This window comes from Cnephaeus nilssonii, assembly GCF_951640355.1.
Source record: "Cnephaeus nilssonii genome assembly, chromosome: 20".
Taxonomy (NCBI): domain Eukaryota; kingdom Metazoa; phylum Chordata; class Mammalia; order Chiroptera; family Vespertilionidae; genus Cnephaeus; species Cnephaeus nilssonii.
Window position 1 is genome coordinate 29707425 of NC_137091.1, and position 26733 is coordinate 29734157.

Genomic DNA, 26733 nt, shown 5'->3' on the forward strand with positions numbered 1-26733 from the left:
GCTTACTCAGAAACATGGACTTACGCACACTCTCACGTGGCCTTTCTCATGCTCAGACTCGGGTGCGCTCACTCCCACATGTCTACTCGCTCCCATTCACATACGCTCATGCACTAGAGTCCTGGGGCCCCAAGGGTGGGCAGCCCCGTTTCTTGCAGCATCCACATTGTGCGGAGTCACCGTTGCCCTCAAGTGTTGGCAGCTCAGTTCAGGAGGACGGTATTTCTCCCATCTTAGACTCTCACGGGTCTGAACTGATAGGGCCTTGCCTCTGGGTGGAACCTTCTGTGGCTCCCTGCAGGGAGCCCCTTGCCCTCCTGTCTAGCCTCATCCCCCCATCCAGTCCCCCAAACAGGATGCAGCGAATGCAAGATGCAGCGAATGCAAGACTAGACTTTAAATAAAAGTCTGGAGCCCCTTCAGGACCGTCCACCACTGTGCAGGGCCAGGCTTTGCCCTCTGCCAGGAGCCCCATCCTTGCTTTCCCCGTCTCCTGCCCTGTCTCCACACCACCTCCTCCAGGAGTCCCTTCTTCACCACCCCCGCACTGCCACCCCTTCTAGCTGGGGGTACATTCCTGGGTTCCCAACTTGAGAGGGAGCCCTTTCGCTCCCGTCCCTGCTGTCTTTGCTCTTGGCTGCCCAGCATGCGTTTGTTGGAATAAGGGCAGATGTTGCTAGACACAGGCCACAGGATTAGAATTGTTTTTACCTGTTTCTCGTGTGGCCGCTTTGTGCTAGTGCCGCTTCCACCTCCAGAGAGGCAGAGACCTTGATTCCACTGGGTGCAGGCACCCGAGGGACCCAAGGGCCCACCTCGCGCTAACTGTGCCCCCAGGGGATTCCCAAGGCTCCGGAAGGTTCCAGATGTGCCCCCCCCCCCCCAGCCCGCTTGGGAAGGAATGGAAAGCAGAGAGGGAGAGCTCACTACCACACCCTCCGTGGACTTGCGTGTTACAGTACATTTGCGTCCCCACCTCCACCCCGCAGGGAAGTTCCATGTTCACGCAGACCTGGCTTTCAACCCAGAATGGCCGAGGTTGCCTTGCTCCGCTCTACCTTTCTGCCGTTTCCTGGCAAGCTGGGTCCCAGGTGGAGGCAGAGAAATGTTTTAAGTGCCGGCTGTACAGACCTGAGTTCTGGGGACTATGGCATTCATCCCAGCTGTGAGGGGTCGTGCCCGAGATGCCTGCCAGTCCTCGGGCCGTCCGTATTTGTGGCCGGGGCGATTTGATTTAATAAACACTTACGAAGGCTCACTGGGAGCTGAGCCAGGCAAACAGGAGCTCATTTAAATCTCATTGCAACCACATGACGCCTTCCATCCTTATCTCTATGTGACAGACAGGAAACTGAGGCACAGAGAGGGTGGGCAACTGGCCCAGGTCACACAGCTGGGAATGGCAGTCCAGGATTTGAACACAAGCAGCCAGGCCTCGCGTTTACAGGGAATCCCGGCCATGCAGCCTTGAATAGAACAGAAGCGGGGAGCTGGGCCCGCTGAGGCCAGGGCCGTGCCCTTGGGAGAGGAGGCAGGTGTGATAGAATAAGGAATATACGTATTTGGTTTCTGCCCCTGGCTCCTGACCCTGCGCTCCTAAAACCCAGGGAATTTCCTCGGTGATAGGATTGTCCTTGTTCTCATTAGGCGACTCTGGGTGGGCGTCTGGACGGCCTCAGGACGGGTCACCAGAAAGACCGCACTATGATTAGAAGCTGAGAACCTTCAGCTCCAGACCCCTGTCCTCCAGGGAGGGGAGGGGGGCTGGGGGTTGAGTCAGTAATTGACCGTGCCTGCACAGTGCCCGAGCTGTATCCTTTATAACAATCCGATAGACACAAGTAAAATGTTTCCTGAGTTCTGTGAGCTTTTCTAGCAGATTATTGAACCTGAGGAGAGGGTTGTGGGAAGCCCCTGATTTATAGCCGATGGGCCAGAAACACGGAGGCCTGGGACTTGCGATCGGCATGTGAAGTGGGGGCCGTCTCGTGGGACGGAGCCCTTGCCCTGGGGAGTCTGCCAGCTGCAGGCAGGTAGTGCGGAGGCCTGGCGAGTGGTGGTCACAGAAACCCCCAGGTGTGGTGTCGGCGTTCTAAGGAGAGAGCCGGCTCCTTCAGGAGGATGGGAGGGAAGGAGGAAGCCCACGGCTGTGGTTCCTGGCCTCCCAAAGGGCTGCTCAGGCTGCCGTGAGCCGTCACCGAGGTCCCTCTGGCTCACCTGTCACTCCTCCGGGCTTTCTGCAGAGCAGCGGCAGACAGAGGCAGCTGGCCGTAGAGGCTTCTCGCAGGAGCAGGCAGGGGGAGCCTGGAAGAATGGCCTTATATCATCCAGGCAGCCCGTGCCCACCCTCACTGTGGCCTGGCGGGGGGCCACCCTGCCCTCTGCAGCAGGAAGGAGGCAGAGGGAAAACGGAGGCATTCAGTGGGCTTCTCCAGGGGCGTCTGCCCTCCCGGAGGACACAGTCTGCCTCATTGCCCCAGGGTCCTTCCGACTATTGTTTCCAGAAGGTCCTCGTCCACGTGGCAATCTGTTCTTCACTTCGTTCAGCTCATTATCAAGCCCCTACTGTGTGCTTACATGTGTGCTCAGAGTATGCAGGGAGGTCTCTGTCACGCAACTTATTCACGCAGCTGAAACCTGTCATGGTTCACGGGGCTCTGCGCACCTGTAGAGAGAGAATTCTGGCTTATTCCGCCGACTGCACGCCCAGACTCCCTGCTCCCTGCCAGGTAATAAACTGACCAGTTTGGTTACAGAGTGCTCACAGCCGAGCAGGGCAGGACAGACGCATAAGCAACTCGGGTTCACGGTGGAAAATACCATGAGAGAAGGAAGTATACGATGCTGTAGGAGCTGGCTACCTGGAGGTCATGAAGTTGGACTGAGGTTTGGAAGGATGTCTAGGAGTCTGTGCGGGGGAGATCAGAGGACGACGTGTTTGAGCCTGTGGAGGAGGGCCGTGTGGGGCCTCTGGGAGAAATTTGAGCAGACCAGAGGATTAGGCAAGGGCAAGAACTCGGCCAGAGTGCGGAGAGGTGGTGGAGCCGAGACAGGGGCTGGGCCCTGGAGAATGTTACTGTTTAGTTGGTGATGGTGGAGAGGGTGAGGTAGCAGGGCACTCCAGACTCCAAAAGCCTCCTAGGAGTTGGATTTGGTGCGATGGGAAATCAACAGCCCTCTATCCTTCCATATTTTTAATTATTACTTTTTTTTTTTGTATTGATTGTTTTTGCCCATGGTCTAAGACACACGATGAAAATAAGTCTGGAGTGACCACCCCGTAGAGTTTTCTGCGGTGGTGGGAAGTGTTCCACATCTGTACTGTCCCCGGCGGTAGCTACATGTGGCTCGTGCTACTGGGGAATGGAATTTTAAATTGTGTTTAATTTTAATTAGTTTAACTTTGAATTTAAATCACCTCCTGTGGCTAGCGGGCAGCACGGCTCGGGAGTAGAAACCAAGGTGGCTCCCTGCCCCCAGCCGCTCCACTCCTATCTTGGGATTTTGAGCAGGGCTGATGGGCTTGTTCTGAACAAGGACGCCACCAGGAGAAATTCTGGGGTCCTTTTTACTCCCCTCGCTTCGTGGCAGGCTGATCCTAGCTGCTGAAGGCGCCTGCCTCCAGGGGGCTCGTGGCTGGAGCACCCTGTTTCTGCAGGTGCTCAGAATAGGCTGCACAAGCCCCTGGGCAGAGACAGGGGTGACGCATCACGTCTCCAAGGAGCTGGGACCGTGTGTGAATCCAGCACCTGCCGAACGGCCTCTCTGGTTCAGTTACTGATTGACCCATCTCTCCTTTAGAAAAGGATGTGTCCCAGTGAGGCGACTCAGACTCCATCTGTACTGGGGTGAATAGTGTTCCCCCCAAATTCCCATCCACTCAGAACCTCAGAATGTGACCTTATTTGGAAATAGGGTCTTTGCAGATGTAATCAGTTTAAGATGAGTTGATGCTGGAAGGGGGCAGGCCCTAGATCTAATGAGACATACAGACAAGGGGAGAGGCCATGTGACGATGGAGGTAGAGATTGGAGTGATGTGGCCACAAGCCAAGGGATGCGGAAGAGGCAGGAAGGATCCTCCCTTAGAACCACCAGCAGGAGTACAGTCATTGTCAGACTTCTGGCTTCCAGAATGTGAAGGGAGGAATTTCTGTTGTTTGAAACCTCTAGTCTTTGGCCCTTGGCAGCACCCAGAGGGCATGGTGGCACTGATCTGTCCTTGGCCTGCTGGGTATCTCCTGGTGTCCCCTGTGCTGGGCTGAGCCCCTGGCTCCAGGCTGAGCGCTCCCACAGGCTGGCGCTTCCAGGCACACCTTGTATCTCCATGTTTCCTTGTATCTCATCGACGAGACCGCATGCTGGAAACCTATGCAGTCTTTCTGTGTTCGCTCAGTATGGCAAAGCTCTGGAGGAAGAAGCGGGTGGCCTGGGAGCCAGGAGACCCGGAGTCTCCGCCAGCTGTGACCAGTCTGTCTGAGACTCTGTTTATGAACTCTTAGCCCTGGGCCTTAGTTTCCTCATTTGTGAAAAGGGGCGTTAGGGTGGGGCAGGTGAGGTCTGCAGAAGCATCCATCCCAGCACCCTCCTTAGAGGCCTGGATAATGAACTCGACCTCCCAGGCTCAGGGGCCCGGTCCCTGAGGTGTCCAGAGGTAGGTTTCATGGGCAGGAGGCAGGTGGGCTGGGAGATGGTGCTGAGGCTGTTGCCATGGAGACACCAGCCTGCTCCCAAGCCTACCCACCTCACCCACCAGCCCTTGCTGCCCTCTCGAGGGTGCCAGGCCAGGCCAGCCCAGCCACCGCAGAGGGGCACCCTGAGAGGAGGTGGATACATGACCAGCAGAAGCTGTGGCCGCCCAGCTTAGATCCCCGGGCTGGGCAGGAGAGTGTTGCTGACTCCCGGTTCTAGCTCAGAGCACTGTATCCATCAATATAAGAGGAGGCTCTGTGCAGTAATAGCGCGGGGCCTGCCGGGCAATTGATTTAAATCATTTTATAGAGAACCTATGTAAAATAAAAAGCCTTTAATCACATTTGTATCCATTTCCAGGCTCAGTAAATCAATTTGAATTGAGCTGGGTGCCACAGTTACAGCTGATTAGCGTGTGTATATATGGTCAAATTAATGCCGGCCAAGTCGGCTGGATGGGGCGCAGCCATTAGCTCCTGCCTGAGCCTGCCCACTCTCATGGGGGCGGGGGCTGCACCCTGGACCCCAACCACAGTGCAGGCTTCTCCTCCTCCTCCCTCTGTCCGCCTGGATACCCACAGCCCTGCTCCAGGTGGTTCCTGTGGGTGCCAGGAGGAGGGCGAGCAGCTGGGCGCCACGTGCCCCCATCATTCCAGGGGGAGCATTTGTGCAGCTGGAAAGAGCTTTTTCAGCCACTTCGGCTGCAGTTTCCCCTGCGTGGCGCCTCCCCACCCCCTCCCTCCTAGCAGCCTCGGGGGCTGCCCCTGCATGTTCACGTGGGCAGTGGGCATTGATTGAGGCCTCCTCTGGGTCTGTCCCTGGGGTCAGGGGAAGGGACCCAGGATCCATTTGCTCCTTACCCAATATTTGTGGAGCACCTGGGGCCCATGGGAACCATGCAGATAGCAGTGTGTGCCCTCAGGACAGACAATAGACCAGAACCCCACAGAAGACGTGGGGTGTTGGCAGATGCGGGTGCTGGGGAGAGGGGGCTGGGTTGCATTTTAGAGGAGAGCAGGTTGGGAAGGTGGCTTTGATCTATGATTTGCAGGCTGCCAGGGAGTGAGCTAAGGAGCAGCTGTCTGGGGGAAGGTGCTCCAGGCAGGGGGAACGGCAGGAGCTCAGGCTGGGCGCCTGACCAAGGGGAGGAGGCCAGTGCAGTGACATGGAGCAGGTGAGGGGGGAAGGGAGGGCAGAGCAGAGAGATCTAGTGAGGGGGGAGGTGAGAGAGGCAGAGTGGGGTCTCCTAGGATGGGGCAATGTGGTGCCCGGCCCTACTCCAGGTGTGGGCTGAGCAGGGGCAAAGAATCCGGGGGGGGGGGGGGGGGTTGGGGGGGGGGGTGCGGGCCCACACTGCACACTGGGCCTGGCTCTATGCAGCCTGGACAGTGTCTGTTACTCGGGGACAAAGTCCCTGCCTGTGTCTGCCAACTCCGTGGTGGCTGTGGCCTGTGGCCTTTGTAGACAAGGGGTGCCTTCTGTTACCTGGCCTTTGTCGCCACAGGGGTCTCTGAGTGCCCTGGGGGGGCAGGGGCATCTTCCTGCTAGCTGGGCACCACTGATGGCTGGAGAGCTGACCCCTGGGCAGGCAGCCAGGCCAGGGGAGCAAGCTACCACTGGCCACCCAGTGCAACACCCACTCTTCGGAGGCCACTGGGGCCGGGCGGGCTTCGGGATGCTGGGATGTTGATGGCAAGTATGTTTGATCCACCAATAAACTGAGTCTGACTCCAATGAGTTTGCTGCTCCCTGGGAGCTGCCCAGATGGGCCTGTGTAGAGGTCTCTTCAGCCCTGTCTTCAGACTTCAGAGTGTGTTCCCACCCAGCAGGCCCCCACCCTGTAGTGGATGCCTCCCATTCAAACCCTGCCTCTCAGATCAATGCTCCCCCATCTCCCCTCACTGCTCTGTCCCAGGAATTCCCTCAGCAAGGACAGTGTCAGTAAATGCGTACCCGGTGCTTAGGAGAGGCTGCCCCTGTGCTCAGGGCCTCAGCCCTATGAACTCATGCAATATGCACAACAGGTGCATAAGGCAAGTACTTTTATAGCTCCATTTTACAGATGGGAAACGGAGGCCCAGAGAGGTTCAGCAACTTGCCTGAAGTTGCACAGCTCAGAAGTAGCAGAGATGGATTTGAACCCTGGTGGTTTCTAGATACCACACCTTCAGCACCCTGCCAGGCTTCCTCAGAGAGGAAGCTCACTCAGGAATCTTTCTTCCTGGAAGAATGTATCCCTGAAGGATTTTGACATGTGACCTCATAGTGCCTGAGGTTGCCTGGCCTGGTGCTGGACCCATATTATGCCTGTTTATCCTACAAGTGTTTGTTGAGCACCTGCTGTGTGCCAGGCTCTGTGCTGGCCTCCCCTGGGTGAGCTTATTTATTGTGTGTGTGTGTGTGTGTGTGTGTGTGTGTGTGTGTGTGTGTGTGAGTGTGAGAGAGAGTGACAGTAAACACATTGATAATGGGTGATCGTGTAGTGATGTGCGTTAAGAAGAAAAATGCAGCCAGGTCATGGGATAGAGAGTCAGGGACCAATGTGGAGGGGTGGGCAGGGGAGGCATGTGGCTTTGAACAGAGGCCTCAAGCACATGAATGAACCCTGTGATGGCCAGGGAGAGTGCTCCAGGGAGCCGGGGCAGCACGCGAAAGGGCCCACGGCAGGTCCTCACCTCAGCATAGTCCCAGCAAACCTGGTTTGAGGGCTTGGACTCTGTTGGTTTCCTAGGACTGCCATAGCAAGTTACCCCAAACTGTGTGCCCTGCCTGAAAACGGGTAGATGGTAGGGAGGCCACCAACCGCTGGTCAAGCGGGCGGCGCCTCAGCCTGGCCTGGCTCAGCCGGGCTCGGTGTGTCCAGGTCAGGCCGCAGCCTTCCTCTGGGCCTTGATCACGCTGGGCTCTTTGCAGCTCTGCATTATTTATCATGTGGCCACTCTGGTGATCCGAAGCCCTGTTGATGGAGGGAGGGAAACGACCCGAGTGACAGTGGCCTATTTCCCAGAAGCCTTTGAGCCATCACCAACCAGGCTAATTGGGGAGAGCCTCCCCCATGTGTCCCGAGGCAGAGGGGTACCATGAGGCAAGGAGAGAGCCCTGGAGCTGGAGTCCAGGCCCCTGTCCCAGTCCTGGCCATGCAACCCTCAGGGCTTCTGGAGGCTCTGCTCTCCGATGAGTGATAAAAGACAGCCCTGTCTCACTGGGTTTTGAGACTCAAATGAGACCTTGCTTTGCAATCTTTAAACTGGTGAGAGAGTGTGAAGACCTCCGGGAGGCTGCGGGAGGGAACACGGAGTGTGTGACCCTACGGAGGCAGCTTGTCCTGCTGGAAAGGATCCAGGAGCCCAGAGACCTGGGGTAATTCTTCCAAGGTCCCCGAGTCTCAGATTCCTCATTTGTCAGGAGCCACAGACGGCACCTGCCTCGGAGCATCATCGAGCGGCCCCGGTGAATCGATCGATCTTCCGGAGGCCAGAGCGGCTTCCCTGTGCGGAATACAGCCCCAAGCTTGTGTCTGGGTTCGGGGCGGGGGTGGGAGCATGGCCCAGAGCAGGGGTCTGCTGCTTCATTTCCCTGGGGGCCAGGCCCACGATGACAGTGACTTGACCCCGCTCCCCAGAGGTGAAAGGTCCCCACTTTGCAGCCAGCGGTAATTCCCAGAACCATCCATCTCCCGCCGCCCCTTGCCTCCGCGTGCCATCGTGGGGATGAGTGATGGGCGCCTCTTGAGGGCCCAAGCTGGGAATTGCTACAACAGGTTTATGCCGTGTGAGTGATGGTGTTTGCACCGCTGACGCCGGGCGCCACAGGGACCGACAGTGGCGGGGATGAGACTTCACAGAGAACAACAATAAATACCTCAGGCAGTTTCCAGAGAGAGCCATTACCAGGCTGACAGACCACCAAAGGGCCCTAGGGGGGGTAGGGTCGCTGGAATTGGGAAGGCCGGGCCCTGGGCTGGGGAGGAGGAGGATGCGCCGGGCAGTTTGTGCAGGTCGAGGGCAGAAATGGAATTGGGGAGAAATTGACTTACATGGAGGAGAGCCGGGACCATGCTGTCACGGCAAATAGCAGCGCCAGAGTGTTTGAAAAATTCAGAACCTATATAATTCAAGGTCAGGTTCCCTGGAGGGTGTGTGAGTGGCTGGCTGCAGGAGAGGGGGACAGGAGCAAAGAGAAGCTGATGTCCACAAACTCAGGACAGCACAGCTGCGACACGCTCCCCACCCTGGCTGTCCCGGGGCCAGCTGGGGGTTCGGGGGCTGGGAAACATCCCTCACCCTGGTGGTCACCCATCTGGCTGGGGGCTTCGGATTGTTCTTGTGGTGGAGTGCTTGCTTCCACAGCCCACCCACCTGGTGTCTGGACCTTTCTCTTCCACTGAAGCTGTCACTTGACATCTCCCGTGGGCCTCTCTTGGGGGACCCGTCTAGGCCTGCCGAGCGTGTCAGCTGTGTGATTCCGGCGTTAAAACCCCCTTCCTCGTCCACCTCCTGTGGTCCATGTCGGAGCTGTGTTGCAGCCGGAACTCTGGGATGTCTCTGTTGCTGAAGCTGTGTAACCTGAACTAGAGGCCACAGCCCTGGACCTCAGTTTCTTTATCTGTCAAATGGGCTGTGGAGCTATCCAGTGGCGGGTGGATGATTAGAACAAATGAGATCATGTGCACAAATTCTTCAGTCCAGTGCTTGGCACGGTGTCAACGCTCCTAGAAGGCATCTTGCTATGACTTTTGATTAGTATTTCTAATTTAAATATATTTTTTCCTGCCCTAACCAGTTTGGCTCAGTGGATAGAGCGTCGGCCTGCAGACTCAAGAGTCCCAGGTTCGATTCCGGTTAAGGGCATGTACCTTGGTTGCGGGCACATACCCAGTAGGGGGTGTGCAGGAGGCAGCTGATCAATGTTTCTCTCTCATCGATGTTTCTAACTCTCTATCCCTCTCCCTTCCTCTCTGTAAAAAATCAATAAAATATATTTTTAAAAAAATAATAATAATAAAATAAATAAATAAATAAATAAATAAATAAATTTTTTCCTAATGCAACAGGGCAGCAACCTTCTAGCAGTGCCTGGCCTCATACTTCTAGGAGGCAGGGTGGTGAGGCAGGTAACACCTCCACTTCTTAACCTGCATCTTTTTTAATTTTTATTGATTTCAGAGAGGAAGGGCGAGGGGAGAGAGAAACATAGGTGATGAGAGAGAATCATTGATCAGCTGCCTCCTGCACCCAGGCATGTGCCCTTGACTGGAATCGAACCCGGGACCCTTCAGTTCGCAGGCCGACGCTCTAGCCACTGAGGTAAACCAGCTAGGGCTTACCTTGCACCTTCATCACAGCTACAAAGGCCCAATCACTAAAGAAGGTCCTAGTCGCGGGTTCTGGAGGTCGGCTCAAGGTCGCAGGGCAGGGAGCCCTGGGATAACGTGCCGCCCTTCTCCAACAGCGCCTGCCCGGTGCCAGCACGGTCTTGGCACCAATGTGTCAACGTTTTCAGTCCTTGGGCCTCCCTGGGAGGGCAGTGCTTTGCTTGTCCCCATTTTGCCATTGGGGAAACTGAGGCCCAAGGAGCCTATGTCGCTTTTGCCCTAAGGCTCACAGCTGGGAGGTATGGGAGCCAGGTGACCCATGCCCTGGGACTCATGCTCCTGACTGCTATGTCTCCTTGCAGCTCAGGAGGGCCACACTGCAGGGTGCAGCACGTGAGGGGGCAGGGGTATCTTGGCTCAGAAACCAAGGATGCATGGGCAGGGACTACGCCGGGTGATGGAGGAGGGGAAAGCTGTTAGGTAGCTTGGCAGGGGCAGAGGTCACAGTGCCCACTCACCCCCATTGCCCTGTAGACAGCGATTCCCCTCCAGTCTTGCCAGCTTCTGCACAGCACTCACCTCTCTTCTACAGCACCAGCCTCATCTCCAAACCCCATCATGCCCATACAAATGTGCGTGCGCGCACACACACACACACACACACACACACGCAGGTACACATGCACATATACACACATATACACACCGACACATATTCAGGCAGATACGTATACACACCATGGACACACATATACACATGTGTACACACACACAGTACACACACACACAAGGATATGAGCCCGAGGGGCAGGAGCGTGGGTTTGCACCCTCGCCAGCTCTTGCGCCTCATGATGACCAGCAGATGACCCAAGGCGGGGAGGCCGCCCAGCGGGGCCAGGTGCTCCGTGGGACACTTCACCTTCCAAGCCTCAGGAAGCCCTTTGTGTTTCCGGCCTGCTGTTCCTGCAGCCAGCTGCCAGGTGTTACAGAAAAGGCAGAGGAGCCGGCAGCGGTGACCGTGGTGGCGGAAGTCCCCGCAGGGTCCAGAGCCCTCCTTGGCTTGGGGCGGTGCAGGAGAGGGAGGCCAGGCAGCGGGCCAGGGGTGCAGGAGGGCCTCGGCCATGCCTCATTTTAGTTCCAGCTGAAGGACAGCCGTCCGATCCGCCACGTGTGGGGCAGAGGGTCCGTGTGGTTAGTGCACACGCCTTGCTTGGGTGCCGGGGCGGAGAGGGGCAGTGTTGTGAGGGTGGGGAGTGAAAACGCTGGCTTGAGCGATTGGAAGCTTGACGTCAGGGGGCAGGTGGACGGGTCTGGGGAGCCCCGAGTGACCCGCACTTGGTAGAGAGGGGAGGGCAGGCTTTTCTAGAAGGAGTTGAGGCCTGATGGGATCGGGGGGCGGGGGGGAAGGCACCACAGGGTTTTGAGCAGGAAAAGAAGCCCCTTTTTTGAGCCCCGTGTACAAATGGGCCTGGGACATGTAGGGCTCTAGCCCCTGAGTGGTAGGCCTGGGCAGGCGGGGTGGGCGTGGTGAAGGCAGGGTAAGCCAAGTGTGTGCCAGCCAGCCGTCACAGCGATCTTCACAGGGCAGAAAATAATTTTTTAAATACAGTTGAATGGGAATTTTCTTAATACCACTGAACTATACAGTTAAACACGGTTACAGTGATCAATTTTATGTTATGTGTGTTCATTCTGCCACAATTAAAAGTAATGGTTTAAAAATTCACCTAAACTTGCTTTTAAAGCCACCACCCCACCCCCTCTCATTTTTTTTTACCTGCTAACTCAGCCCCCCAAATGTAAAGCAATAACAAGCAATGCTGGCACAGTTGTGGTGAACGGACAGACGGCTGGAGCCTGGCCGCGGGCTCCTCACAGGAAGAGCCCCTTTTGGAAAAGCAAATGGCAGGTTGTAGCCAGACCCATGGAGCGTCTCCTTCCCTCAGATCCCAGAAATTCCACGCTGTGGTTTATCCTAAGGAAGTAAGTCGTCACGAACAAGAAAGCCGTAGACGTGGAGATGTGTGTGGCTGCAGTGAAAATACCCGGCCGTGGGTCCTGATCTTAGCATGGCAGAACGTTAGGGCATCAAGACAATGATCCCAGAGGCCACGGGGAGAACAAGCGGCTGCCAGGCGCACAGAGGGCTGGCTGCTCGCAGCCTGGCAGAGCTGTGTTCTTGTCTCTCCTCCTGTCCTCCGGAGAAGGGGAAAGCACACAGCAATGTGTGTTGTAGTTCACGTGGGCTCCCTGAAAGCCTCCGGAGGAGTGATAAACAGATCTTTGCATCCTGGTGCTGGCTAATTTGTTTTCAATAGGTTTCAATCAATTACGTGGGGTCCTTGGGAAGGGGAAGTACACCAGTAATTGGCTAAAATAAATCACTCGGCACTTCAAAAGCAGCTCTCCGCTGAGAGGCGGGCCGCGGGGCCTTCGATTCCTAATAAACAGGCGCGTTTGTCCCCACCCCCCGGGGCCCGAGCTCCATGGGAACGGCACACCGAGGGCCCAGGAGGAGGGGCACCGCGTGGCAGTGATGGATTCGGCCACTCCACAAAGGTCACCTGAGTCTGGCGTGCCGGTCTTCCTCCCTGCGTCCCCGTGCGAGTGTCCTGGGGCCGCAGAACACAGTGTCAGAAATGGGGGCTTGAACAACAGAAATCTGTCCTCTCACAGTTCTGGGGGCAGAGTGTGAGATCAGGGGGTCGGCGGGGCCATCCTTGGTGGTCCTTGGTTTGTGGCCACATCCCTCCACTCGCTGCCTCTGTGGTCACATGACCTGTGTGTGTCCTGTCTCTGAGTCTCCTCTCCCCCTCTCACAAGGACCCCAATCATATGGGAGTAAGAACCTATCACGTAATCACATCTTAATCACATCTTGGTCTGCAAAGGCCCTATTTCCAGAAAAGGCCACATTCAGAGGTACTGGGATTCGGGCTTTGGTATACTTTCGGGGGACACATTCAGCGCACCGTACCTTATTTTGGGTGAGAGCCTCAGAGGGCGGGCTGCCTGCTGGCCTCTGCCGCCCCCTCTGCCTGTGGGTGGGAATGCGACCCATCCCCGACGTGGTGTTCCAGCAGTGCGGGATCCCTTCTCCCCTCCTCCTCCTGCCTTTGGAGTTTAGGTTCCTTCAGATGAGTAGTTTTATTTCTGAATTTCCATCAGGCCCTGGCAAAGCTGTCCTCGATGAAGGGCTGTTTGAGCTGGGGGTGGGAGTGGGATTGGGCGAGAGGGAAGTGGAGGGTGGGAAAGGTGACTGACCTTCAGCTGTGGGGGGAGCACCTGGCACAGGCCCTGTTCAATGTTCATAAAAATCATCCATGAGCTGAGTGCATGGGCCACACTCGTCACTTCTGGCGGGAAGATCCCAGGAGGTGGGGAAGGGATGAAGTGGGGGGTGGCTCGTGGGGGACAGTGGGAAGGGGGTGGGTACTCAGCAGACACTGAGCCTGAGGGAAGGCAGCCCACAGCAAGGGCAGCCAGGGGGGCAAATAAGCATGTGGGCTTGGAGGCTGAGGGCTGGGGTTAGAAGAACCACATTGAAGCCTTGTGCCCTGTGGTTATGAGGACCTGAATATGCATCATAGATTTTGACCTTGGCAGCCACCGGGAGGTCACCCTGACCCTTCCTGACGTCCTGGGGTAAAGGAACCAGATGAGTCATCCAGTCAGTGTTTTCTAAGCACTTCATGTGTGTTGTTAGTTCATCTGCTCCTATAAACCGCTGCCCTGAGTAGGAGAAAATAGGATTGTTCCCATTTTATAGATGAGGAAAACCGAGGCTCTGCAGGATTATGGCACTTGGTGTCCAAGCAGAGAGCCGTCTGGCCCCTGCTGTTAACTGTGGCACCTGCCGAGGCAGGGAGAGAGCCTGAGGGAAGCTGGCCTCCCGTGCAGTCAGTTAGCACTGGGGCCGGCCGGAGCTGAGGTGCCCAGGTTATGGTCTGGTTCTCAGCCTGTCCGCCGTCCTCCCTGTTGGTCCTCTGCCCTCGCTTATGCGCAAGCCTCAAACTCTGAAAGAAGGTGGGGGAGGAGTTCTGAGTGGTCAGAGGTGAGGCCGCTCCTGACCCACGGACAAGGTCACACACCTGGCACGTTTGTGGAGCAGGGAAGGGCCGCACCCAGCCTAACTGTCCATGGGGGGTGGGGGGCGGGGGTCTCCTTGAAGCTTTAACAAGACCAGCCAAGTACGGAGACAGGTGGTGGCTCTGGGGGTCTGAAACCAGGAAGTAGAGTCGTAAAGAACCACTCATTCCCAGACAGGCCAGGCCTGAGTCCTCATGGGAGATGCAACTCAGATGGTGATGAAGCGGAAAGGGGAGGATACAGGGGTGGGCTGGGGGACAGGGTAGAGAGGTCAGGGACAGTCCCCTCCGAGGAGACAACCAGCAAAGCTGGCCCCTGAACAAAGGGGGAGGAAGCCAGCCATGCCGGCCTCTGGGGAAGGTAGCGGGGACAGTGGGAACGTGCAAAGGCCCCGTGTTCTGAGCCGGCCCGGCCCGTGCGCAGACGGCGAGACAGAGAAGCCACTGACCGAGGAGCTGGAACGGTCTGGACCCACGATTCTCTCCTCCCTGTGGCTTGCTCTGACATCCAAGGGTCACTTGTTTTTGTCACCACATTGTCTGCCAGGGTGACCTTGGGGAGGCAGCACCCAGCCTGGAAGAACAAGCACCCGGCCTGCAGCTGCACCCCCCCCCCCCCACCGGCCTGCCCAGCTCCCCTGCTCCCCCGTCGTGGGGGCTGTCTAGTGGAGTTCCACGCTCCTTCACGGAACTCTGGGTCCCTGCTCCGAGCCAGGTCAGAGCCCCCGTGAAATTACCGCTGTAAGACACGGCGGGGGGGGGGGGGGGGGAGCGGGCCTCTCGCCCTGCCTGTAATTATGGCCCGCAGAGTGCAGATCGCCGCAGTCCAATTAATTAAACAAGGCAGCGGTCCAAATTATGATCCCTTGCCTCGTACTGCGCAGTATTTTTAACCTTAACTGTCGCAGCTGAGCTTAAATTTCCTATCTGGACAGAAGTGTCACCGGGGGAGAAGGAGTGGTGTTGAACTGAACCTCACAGGTGACAGACCCAGTAATTAGAAGCTGTAGTGTCCCCGAGACTGGTCTTTAAAACTGTCAGGAGCCAAACGGCCGTCATTTGATACAAGACTATCATTACCCATGAACCTATTAGCTGCAGGTAAATAACATATCACGCCAGGGCGGGAAGCAGGCAGTTTGGGGAATTCGCTGACGCTTATTAGGACCAGCAGCGCGAAAGATGGATGGTCACCTTCTCCCTCCCTTCATTAGGCGGCGGGGTCAGGCATGGCTGCGGTCTCGAAGGGGACCCTGGGCTGCTGACCCTGCAGAAAGCCCTGCCCCCTTCCTTCATAGCAGCCCCTCCCTCCCACCCCGCTGCCCGCACATCTCTTCCAGACCACGCGGAACACCGATCCCGGCGGGAGGGCGGGAGGGATGGTGGGCAGAGCAGACGCCCAGCTCACCAGAGGGCCTCTCAGTGGGAAGGCGCCTGGGTCCTCCCTGGGGTGGCCACTCTCAACACCCGGGCTCTGGAAGGGTGGGTGGTACAATAGCTCGTGACGGTTTGTCGACTCTGTTGGGCTGAGTGCGTTCAAGCTGCCTGACGCCCTTCTGCCCCCTTTCCTCGTCCAGTTAGGAAGCGAGATTTGGAGAGCCCTCCGGGGCCCCGGAGGCCTGGTTTCCCAAAGTGCAGGGTGCAGACCGGCCTGACCAAAGTGGTCACGGATGTTGCACAGATGCACGCCGTCCCACTTACGGTGAGGTGACTGCCGTGCTCATGTGCGTCTGGAGAATGTAGCCAGTGGGCGGGGTCTTGGGGGTCTGGGCTCAGGATGAGTGTATTGACCAGTGAGTGTGGCCACTTAGACCATTTTATAGTAAATCCATCTGCCCAGTGCCTGAGGCTGCAGGCGACAGAAAGCCTTGACTCGAACTGACTTAAAGAGTCGGGGATTTTAATGTCCCAGAACAAGAGTGCCGAGGTTGGTCCGGTGGGCCCCGGGCCAGGGCGCCTCAGCCTGGCTCTCCCTCTCTGTTGGGCATCGTCCTGGGGTTGTTTGCTACAAAAATGAAGCATTTAGGAAGTTGAAGTTCTGAACAGCATGTACAGATATTAAATCGCTGGATGGAGAATTCTTTCTGTACCCAGCCATCCACCCACCAATACACACACAGGTGCACACACCGGTGCCACCCACATGCACACACAAATGCCCCACCTGCACACGCACTTGTACATATACACACCTGTCTGCACCTGCTTATACACATACTCACATGCACATACACACACACACGCCCCTCCCCACCCACACACACACACACAACTCTCCTTGGGATCCTGATTTTTTAATGTTTGCTCTGTACCCCTCCATCCTCGTGTCTGTGGATAGACAGACCCACTGGGCTCGCTCACTGCCACCCAGCGCGGAGAGCCTTGGGTGATGTGCGAGGCGCCCAGAGGGAAGGGTGGTGCCAGGGGCTGGGGCGGCAGAGGGCGGGGCGATGCGGGTGGCCAGGGGATGGGCTTCTCCAGCACGCACGTTAGCCTCGCCTGTGGCGGCACCGTCCAGCAGAACCTCCTGCGGGGAGGGGACATGTTCTGTGTGCACAGTCCGATGTGGTCACCACCTGTGGCTCCTGAGCATTTGAAGTGTGGCCAGGGGGACCCAGGAACTGAATTTTTCACTTTATTTCATTTTAGTATTTTAATAGGCACATGTGGCAGCTTTATGGGATGGCACAGCTCCGTGGGACACGGGGGAGGACGCGGAGGGAGGACTTCGCAGATGGCTGGGGTCTGTGCTCAGCCCAGGGCGATACGGTGGGTCCCACCAGAGGAAGGAAGGCGGGGTATTCCAGGAAAAGGGGTTGAGACCAGCACAGGAAGGAGTGGGAAGAGCAGGGTCCGGCGGGCATCACAGAGACTCCTGGAGTGGCCGGTGTGATGTGAGGATGGGAGAATGGAACAGGAGGTTGGCCCAGCTGGGAAGAGCCTGGAGCACCATTCTCAGGGGCCAGGTGTTTCCTTTCAGGTGGAAACCATGGGTGTCCATGCGGTTGTGAACCGGGGAGGTGTGTGTGGTGCAGGAATACTGATCGTGGCCGCTAACCTTTACTAGCCGTGTGCCTGGCCCTGTGCTGAGCCCTTCAGGCATCCTGTCACTCATTCATGCGTCAGCCATGAGAGCTCCTGCCACGTGCTGGGAGAGGCAGGCAGGGCGCAGCGGCCCCGCATCCCCACCGTCCAGCCTCCCGCCCTCCCCGTGGGCCCAGGTTTCTTGTGCCAGCACCCCCTTTCCTCCAGTCGCAGACTAGATCTGCATGACACTGTCACCCAAACTTGGAATCCACAGCCCTGCTTGGCTTTGGGGGGGGGGGGGGGCTCTTCTTCTTCCTTCCCTAGGGGTACAGTGTTGCCAGAGCGTGTCATGGTGACATATTTGGTTGGCCTGGCTGTCTGGCTGGGAAGATCCATCAGCCGGCGTCCTCGGCGCTCGCCAGCCCGAACCACGTTTTAATTTGCCAGTCTGTGGGTTTCCTATACACGTATTCATCTATATTTGTGTCAGGCGAGATTGCTTTTGTCTTCCTCTGCCTGCTAATAAATCCCTCCGTAGCTCTCTGGCCTCCGCATTCCGCTTAGCTGGTATCCGGTTTGGAAATTGAGTTTGGGGGTTGTGGTGACTCGGAGGGAAAACAACTCAAGAAGCCAAACCCTGGCCATCTCTCCCCCCGCCCGCCCTCCCCGCCACTTCTGAGGCTGCTGGGCCGAGGGTATGGGGGCAGCTGGGCGTGGCTGGGCTTCCCAGTGGAAACCACGGGGCTACTCCTGCTCAGCGAGTGGCTGCTGTACGCGCGGCAGGGCTGCCATAACACGGTGCTGTGCGCCAGGCGGCTTAAGCAGCAGAGACGGACTTTCTCGCCCGTTCTGGACGCTGGAAGTCTGAGCTTAAGGTGTCAGCAGCGTTGGATTCCTCTGAGGCCTCTCCTTGAATGAGGACCCACTCTGATTACTTCGTTTAACTTAATCACCTCTTCAAAGGCCCCGCCTCCAGATCCAGTCACATTCTGAGGCCCTGGGGGCTTGGACTTCAATGTATGGATTTAAGGGAGGAGGACAATTCCGCTCCTAACCGGTGCCATTTTTTTCAATTGCTTTTGAAGTATGATAGTCACCAGGAAGTAGATAGAAGTGTACCCCTCGTGTGTTTACAAGCTGAGCTCACTGTGTACCAACACCGAGATAAGAAATGGAACCTGGTCAGCTCCCAGAAGTCCCTTGGGTCCCTGGTTGGCCATTGTCTCCCTAGTGCAGACACTGCCCCGACTTCTAATCTCATAAGGTAATTTTTCAAAAAACTAGTGATGTTCCAAAGTGACATATTCTGGGTGGCTCCTGCCTAACCGCCGCTCTGTTTCAGCACGACCTGGGGCAAGCTGGGGAGAAGCAGAGACAGCTCAGGAGGTGGGACAAGCCATTGGGGGCTTTGCCGGTGGGCTGCCTGCAGGAGGAGACGTGGTCGGCTGGGCGTGCCTGGAGTGGGCTTGATTGCTGAGTCTTCCGGCAGCTGCTTCACAGACACAGGGCAACAGTTACCCAGAAACACAGGCCCGAAGCCAAGAGGTCACCCTGTGAACTTGATGCGCTGCGGAAAGTTGATTTCTTGGTTTGCTTTTATCCACAGAGTGAAATTTGCAGGAACTTAATAGTGTGTTTTGTCTTTTGCTTGCATCCTGGCACCCCTGACCTTGACCTTCAGAAGGACGGTTCATGAACATCTACGTGCCTGCCTGTGTGCATCCTTTGGGGACTGTCATGTGCACGTCGGGTCTGTGCCCTCAGGGAGCTGACACTCGGCGACAGGCACACGCTGAGTGCTGGCGGGTTGGGATGCATTAGATCTGATGGTAGGGATTGGAGTTGGGGGGAGATGGCCACAGCAGGGGACACAGGCTTGAGCCGGGACCTGAAGGAAAGAGGGGATTGGGGTGACCCCAGTAGAGGTAGCAGGGCCGCTGTGGGGAGGGGTACAGCACTGACGAAGGCTGGAAGGCTGGACCCCACAGGGCTTTTCATGGGCTGGGGGATGTGGCCTGCCCGCGTGATGGGCGCTAGGCTTTGTGTGGGCACAGGTGGAAACGAAGCTGGCTAACAGGCTGGACGTCGGACGTGGACCAATCTGAGAGCCGGGCTTTGGGAAGAGATGGGGAGAGTTCTGGTTCTGGGGAGCTCGTGCCGGTGGGACCTGGAGGCCCTGGGCCTCGCTCAGAACAGCAGGGGCTGGCTGGGCGAACCCACGTCTTGTTCATCTCAGGAGCCCAGAGCTCCAGAGTTCGGGCCCGATGCCCAGAATCATGGTGAACAAGGGGAGACGCATGTCACCAAGGAGGAGGCCAAGGGCCTCCCCAGGCCCTGGCAAGGCCACAGCCCTCCTGGAAGGGCCGCCTTCCTCAGCTGCCCACTCAAGGGAGCACCTTGGCTCCGGTCCCTGGCTGCTCCCGAGCGCCGAGTCCTGCAGCCCTGGGTCTGACTGAGTTCCCCCCGGCTGGCTTTGCCCAGGCCCTCCCCTGCCGTCAGCGTACCTGGTGTTTAGTGGGTGCCTAGTAATTGTGGGATTCCACGGAACTGAGACATGAGAAGGCTCCATCTAAGGTAGAACAATGCAGGCTGGCCAGGCTGCGGGGTGGGGCCCACTGCCAGCCTGACGCCTCTGCCACCTGTCTGCCCCCCCCCCAACCCCCACATACACACGGCTTGCGGTGAGCCTCCTTCACAAGGACTCGTGGGTGAGTGCCAGCCCCTCCTCCCCCAACCACAGCCTGCAGGAGGCTTTGAGGTGTTAAGATTCGAGCCCCCCAGCCCCCACATCCTGATTGCCCCTCCTGATCTCTCCGTCCCCTGCAGACGGTCTCTCTGACAGAACCTGACAAGAGCCATTTCCAAGATGGATTGATTCAATTTAGCACAAATTTTTGCTGGATTTGGTGACGTATGGCTCCCTGTTGGAACCGCTTTGAATGTGACTCCAAAGAGAGAGGGTTTATTAGGCCAGGCAGCCCTGAGCAGGTGGGGCTCTGGGGGGTGGGGGGAGTGCCTCCAACGTGGCCACCATCTTGTGTGCTTGTGCTGGGGTCCCCTGGCGCCCCCACCTGTCCCCCAGCTCTCCCGTCATTAGGGGGCCTTTCAGCCCTGCTCAGAGGGAAATGCCTGCGAGCCAGCTTTTCATTATACTCCAGGGCCTGAATTTCCATTTTATTCCCAGAAGCCAAGTTTTGCTATTGTCGCAGACCCCACCATGGGAGACCCAGCACTAAAGACTTCTTCCCTCTGGGCTGATAAATTCTTAATGGAGCTGCAGCTCCAGCAGGCACACTGCACTTGCCCAGGCTCACCCCAGCCCTGGACCAGCGAGGGGTGTGTGTGTGTGTGTGTGTGTGTGTGTGTGTGTGTGTGTGTGCAGCCTGCACAGCCCGCCTGCACGAGGGCACACACACCACAGCTGGCGGCCGTGCTTGGCACCGGAAGCTGGATACTCAGCAAGGGCTGGGCTGCCTCTGATGGTCCCGCTGGGAGAAAACACTAGAAGGGAGGGGGGAAACCCAGCCTCGGTCAGGGAGGCGGGATCCCAAGTGTGGCTGTCCTCCCACAGCTCCCACACGACAGGTGCAAAAGTCAGAGTCACGGTTAGAACTACGAAGCCCTTTGGGACCCACCTCAAAGCCTCCTACTCCCTCCTGAATCCACCTCCGACCCCCTTCATCTGCTTCACTCCAGCCACGCGGCTCCTGCTGTTCTGTGACCCACCAGGCACCTCAGCCTGTGGGCCTGTGCACCTGCCGCCCCCTCTGGAATGTTCCCCCGAGATCTCCACACTGCTCCTGCTCCTGCTCCTGCTCTCGCTCCTGCTCCCACTCCTGCTCCCGCTCCCGCTCCTGCTCCTGCTCCAGCTCCTGCTCCCACTCCTGCTCCCGCTCCTTCTCCTGCTCCTGCTCCCACTCCTTCAGGCCTTTGTTCAAAAGTCAGCTGCTCCACGTGGACGTTTAACACCGAATTCCTCTCCTGGCTCTATTTGTTTCCCTTTGTATTGGTCACTCTTTAACCACATATACGCGTGAGCTCCGTGAAGAGAGGGATCGCTCTGTTCTCTTTATTGCCGTGTCCCCAACGCTCAGAACAGCGCCTGGCACTCAGGCAGTATCGGACAGATGTAAGGGCTGCTGGGTGAGCGACAGGCTTCCGGGGCCGTCTTCACTGGACATAAAGAAGCAGGAACCTGGCTCCATTTTCCCTTCATGTGTGTGGTAGGCTGAAAAGTGGCCCCCAAAAGACGTGTCCATGCCCTAATGCCTGCAACCTTCGAATGCGGTCTGATTGGGAAAGGGGGATTTGGCAGGTGTGATTAAGTTAAGGATTGTGAGGTGAGAGTGCCCTGGGTTATCCAGGTGGGCCCTGCAATCACAGGGGTCCTTATAAGAGAGAGGCAGAGCCTCGCTTCAGCTGGTGTGGCTCAGTGGTTGAGGGCCGACCCATGCACCAAGAGGTCACCAGTTTGATTCCCGGTCAGGGCTCCCAGGTCTCAGGCTTGATCTCAGGAGGGGCAGTGCAGGAGGCAGACGATGGATATTGATGTTTCTCCCTGACATTTCCATCTCTCTCTAAAATCAGTAAGACATATTCACAAAAGAGAGCAGCAGAGAGAGATCTGAGACACAAGTGGAGAAGGTCACGTGACCACGAGGCAGAGACTGGAGGGAGGTGGCCAAGGAGCACCTGTAGCCCCTGGGAGCTGGAAGGATCCTCCCCTGGAGCCTCCATACGGAGCACAGCCCTGCCCACACCTTGACTTCACCTGGCACCTGGCTGCATTCTCTCCCCTCCTCTCCCACCCACATACCACGTCCACTCTCTCCACCACTCCCCGCCTAGATACCACCCCAATCCGCAGCTTCCGGTACCCACGGAGACCCAGGCTCAGCCGTCGGGGGAGGGGGACCTCCATGCTGCCTGTCTGGCCCCTGCCCTGCTTATCTCTATGTTGTGTTAAATGGTACCAGATGCCGCGTTAGCTTGCTGTGGCTGCCACAACCAGCGGCCGGACTCGGTGGGCTAAAGCAGCACCAACGTGTCCTCTCGTGGTTCTGCAGGCCAGGAGCTGGAAACCAGTGTCCCTGGGGTGACGTCAAGGTGTGGGCGGGGCTGTGCTCCGTGTGGAGGCTCCAGGGGCGGGTCCTTCCCTGATTCCCCTGGCTCCCAGGGACGGCTGGTGCTCCTTGGCCCTGACCACATGGCTCCGGTCTCTACCTCTGTGGCCACGTGGCCTTCTCCACTGGCGTCTCAGCACTGTCCCTGTATCCCCAGCCTGGCTCAGCCCCACCGTGAGGATCATTACACCTCAGCCATGAAGCCAGGGTTCAGGAGGGTCTCACTCCGCCCTGGAGTCACGCTGGGGCTCAGCAGGGCCCCCCCCCCCCCCCCCCGAAACCAAACTTGGGCCTGGAGCCACATTCCTGTGGCCCAGAGGGAACAGAACAGGTGAGATGCCAGGAGGCTGAGGGAAGGCTGTTGGGCCACAGGGCAGCACCCCACACTGCAGCCTGGGTCTTCCAGGGGGACCCAGGCCCCGCCCCTCCCAAGGGCCCAGGGCCACAGGCAGCCTGGCGATGATTTCCCCACATCCTCGCAATCGCCATTTGTCTGTGCGGTTGAAACCCCACGCTTCAAAGTGCCAATGTGCTAATCCAGCCCCTTCTCGGTATTTGGGGGGGGGGGGGTTGCTTTTGATATGTGTGGTATTTTCTCCCTCTCTTTTGAGGCAAATGGCTGATTGATTGCTTTTCATCTCCTACTTTGAGTAGCTGTAAGAGCTGCTTTGTGTAAACATCAATTACCAGCGCGTAATAAATTAGGGTCCCTCACACCACACGCATTAGAGTCCAGCCCAATATCAAAGTGCTCCCATCACCCAGCAGTGGAGGTGGGCTGATCAGCTGTGTGATGCCGGCAGAGACTGAGCGCTAATTTAATTACAAATCTTGCAAGATGGGGGAGGACCGAGGGACCCCAGTCTCACCTGTTCCCTTCCAGCATGGGGGCAGTTGGGCAGGTCGAAGGGCCAGGACCTTCAGAAAGTCCGTCCCACACTTCTCCTGACCCTAAACCCCAGCATTCAGTGTGGGGGTCACCTTGAGGACTTCTGAAGCCTTGGGACACCTCTGTGCCCTGGCCTGCCTGCTTTCTCAGGACAAAGGGGACATCTTCCCTCCCCCTGTCCCCAGCCTGACCGCATCCCCAGGCGTCCCTGTGCCCCCCAGGCGTCATCGCTCCTCCAGGAGGCAGAAGGGCCTTCCTTCCCCGTGGACTCGCACCGCTGTCCTGCCCTCTTCTCCCCTTGCTCTTGGAGGCCCCAGGCTGCACATCCCAGGTGGGGGTTGGGGTGCGGGGTCGGTCGGTCGGTCCCGCCCTCTCCTGAGCTTAGGACCTCCCACCCCCCACGGATGGTGGAGTAAAACACAGGTCTTGGGGAGGGCCTGGAATCTGCATTTCTGCTCCTAGGTGATGCTGCTGGGTGTGTGGGGACCCCACTTTGAGAACTAGCACATGTTGGAATCCATGGGGGCTCCCCAAAAAGCAAAAGACCCTCGAGGTCCAAAGGTGACTCCAGGGTGTGGCCAGGGCTATCAAGAGCCCTGGCAAGCTGTGGGCAGAGAACCAGGGGCTCTCTAGGCTGCTGAGGGCAGGGCTGCTGCTCCTAACACCTCCTCCTCCTCGGAGCATCCTCTGCCCACTGAGCCCCTCTCCTCCCTCTCTTCCTCCCCTCCCCCTCTCCCTGCCTCTCCTCTCTGCCCTCTGACCCCCTGTTCTCTCCACCTCCTTCCCCTCCCTCTCTCCTCTCCCCCTTCCCTTCTCTCCTTCCTTTTCCCTCGTCACTGCCCCCTCCCCCTACCTCCACTCTGGCCATGAGCCCCTGGGGCTTCCCTGGGAACAGGCCCAACTGCTGCTCCCATTCCCGGTCATGAGAGCCCCCTTCTCTCCCTTGTGCCCTCTGAATCCCCACCCCAGGGTAACCCCTGCCTTTGAGCCTCCCCCACCCCACGGCAGCTCTTGGAGGAGGGAAGAAGGCAGCCAGGCCTGGGGAGGGGTGGGCAGGCCTGGCTTTGCAGCCCCTTGGCCTGGCCCTGCCAGGAGCAGCGCCCACTGGAGGTTTGGCACAGTCCCCTGAGAGGTTGCCAAGCCCCATTTCTCACACACGCTACACCTTCCTCTTGCCCAAACTCCTCACACACAGGCGCCCACAGAGCCCGGAGACTCCAGCCCATTGTTCCTGGGAAGGGCCGCTCTGCCAGAATCCATCACACGGGATGGAGATTTCTCAAGGCCAGACTACAAGGCCTAGTCCCCAGCACCCCCTCCCCCAGCAGCTGCTCCTTTCCCCTCCCTCCTCTGCCTGTATCTGCCCTGGGGCTCGCAGGGATCCTGGGAGCCAGGTCTGAGTTAGTCAGTCAGAGGCTTGGCAAGGATGTGCGTATGCATGTGCACACACGTGTTTGTATGCCAGGGCATGTGTGTGTGCATTTGTGTCTGTGTACACATGTGTAAATTCGTGAGTGTATGTATATTTGTGTGCATGTTTGTGAGCATGGGTGGGTGGGTGGTATGCACCTGAGTGTGTTTGTGTGTATATACATGCATGTGTGCACATGTGTGTATCTGTGTGCTCATGTGTGTTGGCACACACGTGTACACTCGCACGTATGTGCTTGTGTGTGCACACACTCCTCCCTCTGCTCCCTCTGCTCCCAGGGTGCCTCCCATTGACGAATGAGCATTGATATTTCCCAAGCAGCATTCCAGCTTCCTGAAGTCACAGTTTCCATCTGCAGGCGCTGCCTGCCTCTGCCCTGTGCCTGTCCCTGTCCCAGGGGCCTTCGCACCAGCCTGGAGGGTGCCCAGGGAGCCAGGGGCCGCCTGGTGTCAACCCACACTGCTTCCTGTGCCCCTCTTGCAGGTCTTCTGTAGACTCCTGCTTGACAGGGTTAAGTAGCAGCGAGCTGGCGTTGCAGGGAAGAAATACAACTGCTCCTGTTAGCTCGTGGCCTGGGGTCACCCTGGAGTTTGCTGATGAGCTCTGGCAGCTGGCAGGCGGGTGGGGCTGTGAGAGGAGGCAGCAGCCTCTGAAAGAAGGGCCCCAGGCTGCTTCCAGCTCACACCTGCCTTTGCTCAGGGCTCAGGGCGGCATTTTCAATGTGGGGGGGGGGGGGGGGAGGATTACCTGAGCAGGCGGGGGGGCCAGGGATGACCCCGTGTTCTTGCAGGGTGCACTGTGGTTGGCTGTGCAGAACTGGGCTCTGAGGATCCAGTCAGGTGGGGCAGGAGACCATTAGAGCCCATAGCAACCCTCTCTGGATGGGTCCCAGGGGGACCCCCAGCATATGTTGGCAGGGCCTCCTAGGCACCCCCAAAGTATTAGGGGCTGCTTTCCTCCCATCTCTTCTGTCAAGACCTTAGGCCAACTTGCCATCCTGCTGTTTCTGTGGCTAGTGGGTACCCCCCACCCAGCTCCCAGGACTCCCACTCGGGCCCAGCTCTTACCCCTGGGCACATGGGCTAGGAGGTGGGGGCCATCAGGGGCTGGATGCAGAGAAGACGGGGAAGGAGAAATGACATGCCCAATGGCTGGGGAGGGAGGCCGTATGCCAGCGCTGTCCTGTGGGCAGCTGCCTGGTGGGCATCACCTGTCTTCACTCAGATCCCTCCCTCCTGCCAGAACATCCTCAGAGCAAAACCCATGGTCCCCGCCTGCAGACAGAGCATTGCACACGAGCCTCGCGGGCACAGGTCCCGAAGTGTGCTCACTCCTGGAGCAGGAGGAAGCGGAGACCCCGAGGCCCAGAGACGGCACTAGGTTTAACGCTCTGGCCCAGCCACTGAACCTCCGTGTGCCTTGGTTTCCTCGTCTGTGAAATGGGGCTGTAGGGCTGGCAGTGACTGAAAGAGCTTAGGCGCATAAAAACTTCCAGAAGATTCCAGGCACAGAATGGAAGCCCAATACACATTAGCATCTGTGCTATTTGTCTTGGGACCCGGTAAAGACATCCTCACATCGGGCGGCAGCCCAGAGCTCCCCCTCCCCTGCTCTCAGCCTTACACTGAAGCCGTTTGCCTGGAGAAAGGAAATGGCTGATGCCCTCCCCAAAAAATCCTCTGCTCCCCGCCCCCGCCCCTCCCCCCTCTCCTAAGCCAGCCCTCTCGCCTCCAGTTCTGAGCAGCTTTCTTTTTTTTCCTTTCTTTTTTTTATCTTGCCAGCAGAGCATCTTCCAGCCGGTCATTCCATTTCATTTCTGGTCTTCGGAGAGTGACATTTACATATTAATATTTTCCGAGGGAGCCCCGCGCAGGCAGGAGCAAGTGTCTGCCTCGTGGCCTCCCATCATGTGCGGGAGATAAAGCGCCGGCGCGGCCATGAATAACGGCGGGTGAGCGCGGAGTGGCCGTGAAAGGCCGCACATTTGCCCTGTCAGCATGTGGTACATCTGCTCAACAACTGATTTAGCGCTCCTTTCTCCTCCCAAGGTTTATCTCCACTTACAGGGGACGCGCTCTTTGTGAGGGCCTGTCTCTCCACTCTGCCTCCCTGTCACTTCCTGCCACCATCCCCCTGAGCGGGGCGCCAGAGACAGGGCCCCCAGCCTGC

General features: G+C 57.8%; 1 protein-coding gene across 8 annotated transcripts in view; it reads left to right on the forward strand.

Moving 5' to 3' along the window:
* GSE1 (Gse1 coiled-coil protein) overlaps positions 1–26733 on the forward strand; it is a 420008-nt gene that overhangs the window by 248520 nt on the left and 144755 nt on the right. The window contains exon 1 of one of the 8 annotated variants that reach the window (XM_079799738.1): positions 22312–25877. The exons of the other annotated variants lie outside the window; for them this stretch is intronic. Coding sequence (XP_079655864.1) covers positions 25472–25877 — 406 coding nt within the window. The 5' untranslated portion in view covers positions 22312–25471. Of the gene's footprint in view, positions 1–22311; positions 25878–26733 lie in introns of those variants that run through there. 8 annotated transcript variants of the gene reach the window in all.